The 9,547-nt window shown below is 53.0% G+C and overlaps 1 protein-coding gene across 1 annotated transcript; it reads right to left on the minus strand.

Annotated features, from left to right (window-relative positions):
• Window positions 1–4,775: 4,775 nt before the first annotated feature.
• Window positions 4,776–6,597, minus strand: LOC112886900 (fatty alcohol:caffeoyl-CoA acyltransferase-like). The gene has a single exon (XM_025952920.1). It carries the CDS (start codon window positions 6,444–6,446, stop codon window positions 5,043–5,045), a length of 1,404 nt encoding a protein of 467 aa, XP_025808705.1. The 5' UTR covers window positions 6,447–6,597; the 3' UTR covers window positions 4,776–5,042.
• Between the last annotated feature and the right edge of the window lie 2,950 nt (window positions 6,598–9,547).

A 9,547-nucleotide genomic window follows, 5' to 3' on the forward strand; every position in this document is an offset into this window, starting at 1 on the left:
ATGGCTATCAGACTAACTAGTGGGGTTAGGCCAAGCCGTTGCCCATACAACGGTCAAGTGGTTTGCACGACAGGAAGCTAGGTGAGATGTCACAACAACTCGGTCCTTAGGGGTGACAGGACGGACATCTCCCTTCCACGCTCAACCACACAGGTACGAGCACACCAACGGCAATTCACACAGAAATGCCATCCGTCCTGTCGGACTCACTTTTCAAAACCACACTTTATCCCTCCCCACACACACGCATTTTCTTTATAATCCAGGCGGTCCAAGTATGGGTATTTCAAGCAAGGGTGGCTATCCTACCAGGTTTCTAGCACGCAAAACCATGCAATTTTATAAAATAGGCCACTGGGTTGTGTTTATAAAACTAGGACAGAAACATGCATCAAAGGGCGGAATTGAACTTGCCATCGTCAAACTCTTGCGAGAAGTCCTGATCGAAGCACTGTCCTTCGGGTTCGGGGTCGCAGTACTGGTCCTCAGTTGCTTGGTCGCGGTCGGGAACCTCGTCGTTCACTCCGTGTCCTACGACGCAAACAAACAGACACACAATCAAGCGAAAGAACTAAAAGCTTTTACCGATAGGCTTGAATCGGAAATAATTTAGTTACGGAGTTAGGGGTGGTATCTCTAGGTGGTTTCTTAATGGCATGGCTAAAACTATACTAGAAAGGGTGTGGTAAAGTTTCGGATCAATCGGAGGTTGTTTCGCACATAAAATGACGAGCCAAAGATGGTTTCAGTGGTTAAACAGGGGTTCGAGGGCTTGTTCGTAAATATCCAGAAAGAGTGTGGACCTATTTGTAAATTCTAGAAATATTAGGGGGCAGTGAAAAGTGTGAGGGGCCTATTTGGAAATAAAATTACATAGTGGGGGGGGGACTTAGTTTGAAAGAAATAAAATAACAGGGGCTTTTCTGCAATGCATACAAGGGTGGAGGGGCTCTTAACTAAATGGAAAGGAAGGGGGGGGCTAAGGGCAAAATTGCCCCTTCTTCTTCCTCCCCTCACCCGTGAAACAGAGGAGGGAGGGGGAGCTCGGGCCGGCCCCAAATCCGGCGGCCTAGGGCTCGGGCGGCTCGGGCACATGGGGGAAAAGGGAGAGGGGAGCGAGGGGGGTCCCGTTCCTACCCTCTCCTTGGGCGGGGGCGGCGCGTAGCGGCGGGCCGGCGTGGGGCAGGCGGCGGCGGCCGTGCGGCTCGGGTGGCGGCGGTCTGGGCGCGGGAGAGGAGGTAGGCAGGGGCGGCGCAGCTTGTGGGGAGCGGGGGGCTGCGGCCGGGCCTATTTATAGGCGGCCGGCAGTAGGGGAGGCGGTGGCCGGCGGGCGGCTCCACGGGCGGCCATTAATGGCGCCCGTGGCTTGCGGCGGGGCACGGCCGTGCACAGCCGTGCACGTGGGGGGGGGGGCCGGGCGGCGGTGTGCAGCACAGAGGGGGGGGCGCGAGCGGCGAGGCGGCACAGGGGAGGCGCGGGTGGCGAGGCGGCACAGCGGGCGGCGGCGTGTGCGCCACGGCGGCCGTGCGGCCGCGCGCGTGCGCCAGCGACGGGCGGCACGGCGGGCGGCGCGGCACGTGGTGCACGCGCGGGTACGGGCGGCCGGGCACTGGCGCGCGCGAGGGGAGGGGGGGCCGGTGGCCGGCGCGGCGGGTGCGGCCGGGCACGCGCGCGGGAGCAGGGGCTCGGGAGCAGAGACAGGGGAAAGAGAGGGGAGAAGAAAAGAAGAGGGAAAAAGAAAAGAAAGAGGGGAAAAAAGAAAAAGGAAGAAGGGAGAGGGGAAAGAAAGGAAGAGAGAGAGGTTGGGAACAAGAAAAGAAAAGAAAAGAAAGAATGGGAGGGAGAGAAAGGAGAGAGAGGGGGAAGGGCGTGTCGGCGCCGGTCGCGGCGGCAACCGCGGCCGGTCGGCCACGCGCGCGCGGGGATTCGCGCGCGGCACGAGGAGCGCCGGCGCAATTGCGGCAGCGGTCGCGGCCGGTCGGCCACGCGTGCGGGATTCGCGCGCCGCGCGAGAAAGGTCTTGTGCCGGCGCAAATTGTGGGAAGCGGTCGCGCGTGATCGTCGTGACACGATAGCGAGGGTCGAGGCGGTGCGCGTGGGGGAAGCCGTGCGTTGTGTGGCACAGGGCGGGGGACGTAACGCGCGCGTGTGCAAAGGGGGTCAGGGTGTTACGGTGAATCCATTTTTAATCGGAACCTTTAACGCGTAGCTTAGGCTTGAAATTCTTAGGGCGTTACAGAACCAAACGGATAGTCCAGCCTGGCCATTCTCTGTTCCGTTTGGCTGGTCCGTGGAATGGGATCCGTCCCCGGCTAGCAATGACCCTCCGGAATGACGCCATGTTTCGGGCTGAGCGTGGTGTCAACTTTCGCGACGTGTGTAGTCACGTGTTAAATTCTTCCGCTGTGACTCTGAACAAGCTTGCATAACTTGTGGTTTTTAAACAATGTGTGTATAAGTTTAATTTAAGTTTGAAACAGATTGTAATAATGTTTAATATTTCTGTGAATTAAAAGTTGGTGAGCTGTTGTGTGATTGTAAACTCGCTTTCGTGTGAGGTAAACCTACCTCGATCCTGTGTAACCGTGGTTGAATCGTGTAACCGTGGTTGAATCAGGCGGTGACCCGACAGACCAATGGGTTGTTCCGTTTGAAGTGCGTTGAGTTAGTATCATCGGTATAGTGATGAGTAGCGCACTTGAACCGGAATAGTTCAAGTGGATTGGTTCTGCCACAAATTTTAAGGGCATTTAGCTTGTGTAATTGCTACAATTCTATTTATGTGGACCAGATGGATGAAAAATTTAGAAAATTTAATGTTTTTCTTTCCAAAAGATACATTTACATGCGAAATGGTGAACGTATTAGGTTTGTACAAGTATTTTGGTATATAAACAGTTCCATAAACCTTCAGGGGTATTACAGGTATTTCACCCACAGCACACAGTTTCCCACAGCTCACAGCTGCTCTAACCAAATGGTCTTCTACTTTTCCCACAGCAACTTACAGCAGCTTTTCCACAGCCCACAGCTCACAGCAGTTTTTTCAAAAGTCACGGCCCAACCAAACACACCCATAGTCAGATCACTTCTGGTCAGGTGCTGCCTATCTCTTCTTCCCCTTAGTCATGTGGTGATGGAAGTCCACCGCAGTGGTTCTGATGGTGTTGGTTTTCATTATCTACTTTGTTGTCCATTAAGATTTGATCGGTATGTTAGGATCGGTATTTGGTTTGTTGTGCTTGGAACTCGGCTTACTAGTGTTTAGTTTGGTTGTTAGCTTGAATGATTTGTTAAGGGGCCGACCAATATGAGATATCAAGCAAGTTGTTGCGTGCTTCTCTGTTACATCTACCGTAGCTCCATGACGGTTCTTTTTTTTTGTTTTATGTAACCGTTCTCCTAGAACGATTAAACTAGCCTGTTTTCCGCTATCTACCAACGATTATTGAAGGCTGTTTTAGTATTATACTTCCTTGTTCTGAGGTACTTTCATTAAGCGTAATGCTACAGTCCTGTTGGCCACCACTGACAAGCCCGCCTCTGCTGAAGGTGCAGTCTCTGAAACTGCAAGAGCATCTGACGAAACTGGAAGCCGGTTGTGGAAGAGGAATTCTGGTCGAGATCGTCGTCCTTCCGTCCGGTTCCACGGCCCTGATTGGTATCGGCGATTAGTGGGATAGTTGCCTTGTGTGCTGCTCGGAACAATTGTAAGATTAATTTAACTACATGGAGGGGAAGATTGTGTCGTTTGTTCTTTCAGAACACTGGGTCGCTATATCACAGATTCACAGACAATAGATACCCGGAACAGCAGGATCGGATCGACCTTTTTAGTTCGCAATGAATTTTTCCCATTTTATGTTGTTTGCCCGGTTGTCCTAGTTTTCCGTTCCCTGTTTGGAACTTTGGATACATCAGTGTAGCTGAATTTTTCATCTGTCGTGCTGGGTGCACTAACGAACGGCTGAACACATGATCAGAGTTTTTTTTTATCTAACCTTATCAGAGTCAAACACATTAAAGAAGATCAGTTCGTGTCATATTTTAATTTTGTTTTCTACATTCTTCTAAGTATATTGTGTGTGGGGTGGGTGGGTGGAGGGAGGGTACTGCTACAGTACCCTTCGAGGGGAAAGATTTCTGTCAGCAGGTCCCTTTCTCGGAAGTTGAGGTACCGTTATCACAAGCTGCTCATGCAAAATTTAAAAAGTTATAATATGTGAAAGAATAGTATAGAAGCGCTCTGCCTTGATTTTGATGAGAAAATTTCCTATTTGATATTTGACATTAGTAAGTTGTAAATTCCTTATTTAACACTAAAAAATTTTAACTTCTCTATTTGATATTGGGTTGAACTTTCCTTTCCTATTTGACACTTCCGTCCATTCCGTCATTTAACTTACGCAAAAACATAAACAGTACCATATAATTCCCTCTCTTTTCTAGGCTAAAATGACTATCAAATCATCTCCAAAATTCATGAAACTTTATGTAGAGATATAATGAATGTAGATGAACTTATTTTGCATAAAAACACATATGTAGCATTTAAAATCTTAAAATAGAAATCCACCAAAATAGATTACTTTTGAAAATTATCTGAATTTTTAGGGCACAAAAATATTTTCCAACAATTATGCAAGGATGAAAGAATTTACAAAATTACTTTTAATGATAAGTTAGAAAGAAATTTTGAACTTCTTTAAGAAAAATAATTTATAAAGTTGTTGCCAAAAAAATTGACCGGTATTAAATTTGTAGTTAGTTCGAGAAGATGAAATATGCTGATTGGACTTGTATTCCTTTTGACGGATCTGGACAAAATACTGAAGTCGGCCAAGACGATAAGTTAGATGATTGTCTGAAAGTGTCGCTGTCGTGCTGCTAACTGAAAGACATTTCAGCCATTTCAGAAGATGCATAGAATTTCATGCAAGCAGTATGTTGTCCGCGTTGAAAATTAACGTGCACATGCAACGACAAGAGGTAAAGAAAACTGAAAGGTCAAGAGGCACTCAGCCGCCGACGAGCTCTGGAGTCTAGACCAGGCCAAGATAGTCTGCCGTGAGAGGCTTGAAGATGTGCTGCTCGTCGGACTCGAGCGCCGCCGCAAGCCGTGGCCACACGCACGCGCTTACGAACCAGGACTCGTCGCCTCCCGCAGGGCGCGCGCTGATGGCCATGAATCCGGAGCTCAGCCGGGTGTAGCGGAAGACGGGCATGGCGAGCACCGCCTGGCCGAAGCCGAAGTCCGTGTCGAGCGGGAACGACGCGAACACCGTCTGGCTCAGCGTCGGGGCGCCGAGCCCGATCAGCGGCGACTCCACGAAGATCTCCTCCTTGTGCTCCTCCACCCAGTCGCTGATCTCCTGGACGTACTCGTCGTAGTCGATCGCCGTGATGGCCTCCCGCACCATAGCCGCGACGTCCGCCAGCGGCTTCCGCTGGACCTCCTCCACGGTCGCGTCCGCGGCGGTGTACGTCGTGGCGTTGCCGAAGTAGTTCGGCATCACGGCGGCGAGCTCCGGCGCCGTCAGCCGCTGCCGGGCGTCCACCCACCACGCCAGGCGGCAGCGCTCCTCGGGCACCCGCGACGCGGCCACGACGCCGGCGAGCGCCTTCCACAGGTACGCCGACAGCGCCTGGACGCGGGAGGCGCGCCTGCCGCCCTTGGCGCTCGACGCCTCGCGCAGCCGGTCGAGGTCGCCCGCCTCCACGTAGTAGAGGCGCTCAACGAAGCTGTCGTGCGCCGTCAGGACGTTCACCATCCGGTTCTCGTCGAACGTCGTGAACAGCTTGTCGACCCGGGCGCCGTAGGACGGCCGGTCGCGGGGGCGGAACACCGAGCGGTCGTGGCTGGGCTCCCCCGTCCCGGCGATCGTCCCCGACCGCGAGAGCTCTGACCACTTCCGGATGAGCTGAGTGATGGCGGACCCGTCGCCGAGGAGGTGGTTGATCCCCCACACGACGGCGAAGCGACCGCAGGCGAAGGAGAGCAGATGCACCGAGAGCCCGACGTCGTCGGGGAACGGCAGCGCGATCTTCTTGAGCGTCTCCGCCTCGCCGAAGTCCAGGCTGCCCAGGGCGGCATCGACCTCTGCCACCACGAGGTCCGCGCCCTGGTTGTGGCAGTGGAGCTCGGGGAGGCCGGAGGTCGGGTCGGCGGCGATGCGGCCGCAGAGAGGGTAGTAATGGTTGAGCAGGGACGGCAGGCCGGACACGAAGGCGGCGACGACGTCGTCGAAGCTGCGCCCTGCCTTGGGGAGCTCGTCGGGGTAGAGGCAGGCGATGCGGAACTGCCCCGTGCCGCCGTTGTAGAGGTCGATGTTGGAGACGGCGGCGGTGTGCGGCTGGATGGACGGGTCGGAGGCCTTCACGAGGCGGCGGCTCACGACGCGGAGGGGTGGCTGGTGGCCAGATGCCTCGACAGCAGCAGGCGCCATTGCTATTTCGCTCCTGCTAGCTGCCTAGCGAAAATGGATTGGGTCGCTGCAGCTTCGAGCTAGCTAAGGATCGGAGAGCAAGATGATTGGGTACTCCACATCTTCCGGAACCATTTTATAGTTACGCAAGTAATTGTGTGAACTGGGAACTGTTGGCAGCAAAATTTTGACTCTTTATCATACGATTCGTCAACCGTTTGAATGCCTGATTATTTGACCGAGCTGCTTGGTTGGTGGCCGGTGTCTCGTTTTGTAGATTAGGTGCATTGGATGATGTTTTGCTAACTCGTTATTAGAAAGTTTGTTAAATTCGGCTGCTGGTCAACTGTTTGAATGGTGAATCGATCGTGCATGCGTCGGGGTGATGTCACCGCCGTTGATCGATCTCCTGGCAGCTGCTGCGAGCTAGAACTCCAGTCCAGCTCACGTGGGCTGCGTGCCTGCTTCCTGATCATGTGGACTATGGATGCACCCGCTGGACAGACCCGCGCCCCGAACCCCCATCGCGCCGCGTTTTTACCCGCTTCGTTGAAGCGGACGTATGCGGGCTGCCCGCATCAACCAGCGCCGCAAGAACCGCAAAAACAAAAGGTCAAGCGGTGGATGCTGGACGGCAACCATGACGAGCGGCGAAACCTTACTATGTTTCACCTTTCACGCTGGTCGGCGAGCGCATCCACTTCTGCCATCGCCGCTGTTTTTCACGCTCTCTAATCCTTCTGGCTCATCGATTGATCAGGGTTCAGAATGCCCTCTCATCCAATAGCGCCAAGATCGAGGATTCGAGATCCCTATATTCCATCGATCTTCCTGCTTGCTTGCGCTCGGCACCGCGTGGTGTCCAGCCTCCCTGCGCATCCACTCGCCCATGGATTCGAGGCTGCAGACGCCAATTAGTCATATCCATGAAACTTGCCGACCTCTAATTGCTCACCGATGTGACACATGAAATAGATGTGGCATTACCGAATTAACCAAGTCGGTAACGAATCTGATTGTTTTAGCTGACTATCTTGATCGCCAAGTGATTGATTTGGGCTATGTCCAGTTCGATTTTGCCCAATTTAATGGCTTTATCCAACGCACAAGCCAGCGCGGCGTCTTCCTAGCTGTGTCTCAACCTTTTAACCATGCTTGCGGCGCTGCAGCAATCGGTGCTAATCGCCCTCACCAGCAGAGGCAGAATCACAGCGCATCCAGGAGATGCTCGCGGGGGCATAATGGACGACGGCGAGCCAACCGGGTTCCAGCAGGTGCGGGAAGACGACGTGGCGATGTGGGCCTAGGTGGAGTGTAGGTTGCCGCCGCTGTCCTTGAACGCGGAGCGATCAGTGGACGGGGCGGAGGACAGCTAGCGCGGGGGAAGACGGCGGGCTGCCGCAAACGCGCCGAAAAAAACTAGCGGCGGTATACGGGCCGCCACATACGCCCGCGACAGAGCTTGAGGCTCGTGCTGACGCGGGGCGGGCAGCCGCAAACTGCCCAACTTGCAAATATAATGTGGACCAACCACACCATGCGTGCACATAATCATGACAATCCAGACGTGAATACTGTTCATCTTCCCGGGGGCGGGGGGGGGGGGGGGGGGGGGGGTTGGGGATCAACACATTCCTACAGCCGCCGCAAGTATATGGAACGGTGAGAAGACCGAACCTGTGACAGGCAACAAAGAACGAACGGACCATGATGTCTACTGCAGAGTGCAGACAACATCTCGAGACAAAAACAAAAGGCATCGATGCTTTTGAGCCGTTCCCAATGGGAAGTTTGTTTCCAATCCCGGTTCTACACTCGCCTAGATGTAACCCAACTCACGGTCGATGTGCTGATAGTGGAGCGCACGTGTGTAGGCCCCGCAGGCCCAACATTTATCCGACACCTCCTTTACCTTTCCTCCCTTCCCCCTTCCTCTTTCTGTGACAGTTCGTGTATTTATAATGCTAGGAATATATTTTGTTACTGTGAAGTATGTATTCGTAAGTATGTGAAACTTTTAAAAATCTAAAGTGCGAGTAAAAAGGGTATTTTTGCAATTACAGAAAAACCTAGGGTTGTTTTTGCAAAATGTATTTGGATTAGGGTAATTTCAAAATAAGTGAAATATGTTTTTCTTACTTAATGTCTTGTAAAAAAAATATATTTATTCAAAAGTTTAATTTGAAATGTGTGTGGTGAAGTGTGTAAAAAGTTTGGGGTAAAACGGTAAAAGTAAGGGTGTTTATGTAATTTTATAAAAGTACAGGTCCTTTTATGCAAGTTTCTGATTTACAAAAGTAACTTTCGAAATTACTCAGGACTAAAGTGTAAAAGTGCAAATCATTATGACGTGTCATAAATGCTTGCATTTAAGTCCTGAGTATTATAAAATTTTACTCTTCAGGACAAAAGCAATTCAAATCCAATTTTTGTTCAAAACTTCGCGTGTAAAAATATGAATTTTGAGTTTTTGAACTTGAGCCCTAAAGCAATGTTATAGAGTTTGAAAAACTCTCCAACTTTTGTTTTGGGCATTTCTTCATTAAGGTTTTAAATCAACGGGAAATTTTAGTTTTACAAACAGGTCCCTGCAGTTTTTCCATATTGCGTATAAGCCCTTGGGGAAAACCAATCCCCTTTCTTCTCTGTTTCCTTATCTCTGGCGCCCTTATCTCATTCCCCACGGCAGCAGCTCTGTTCAATTCCATTTTCCCCTCCCTCTCTCCTCCAACCAAGCTAGCACCGGCGGCATGGGGGCTCTTGGGGCCGGACGGGCGACGGCCGTAGCTCGGGGGCGCGCGGGAGCACGCGGCCCCAGGCAGCGCAGCACGCGGGGCCAGCCAGGGCAGCGGGCGGCTCCCAGGCGCGGGCGTGCTGGCGCCAGAGCGAGCGAGCGGCCCCACGCGGGGCGCGCGCGGTGCGGCTGCGCGGCGGCTCGGCGAGCGCGGGCCGCGGGAGCCGGTGGCGCGTGGGTGAGCGCGCGTGAGCTGCGGCAGCGCGCGGAGCGGAGGGCCCGGGTGAGCGCAGGTGGGCGCTGGCAGTGGCTGGGGCAGCGCACGGGCGGCACCGGGCAGGAGCGTGGCGAGCGGTTGGTGGCGGCGGCAGGGCGGCTGGGCGCACAG

This window comes from Panicum hallii, chromosome 3, assembly GCF_002211085.1.
Source record: "Panicum hallii strain FIL2 chromosome 3, PHallii_v3.1, whole genome shotgun sequence".
In the NCBI taxonomy this organism is placed as follows: Eukaryota; Viridiplantae; Streptophyta; class Magnoliopsida; order Poales; family Poaceae; genus Panicum; species Panicum hallii.

What these genes read in the sequence shown, in the direction of transcription:
- LOC112886900 (XM_025952920.1), bottom strand. Translation starts at nt 6,446, where the DNA reads ATGGCGCCTGCTGCTGTCGAGGCATCTGGCCACCAGCCACCCCTCCGC.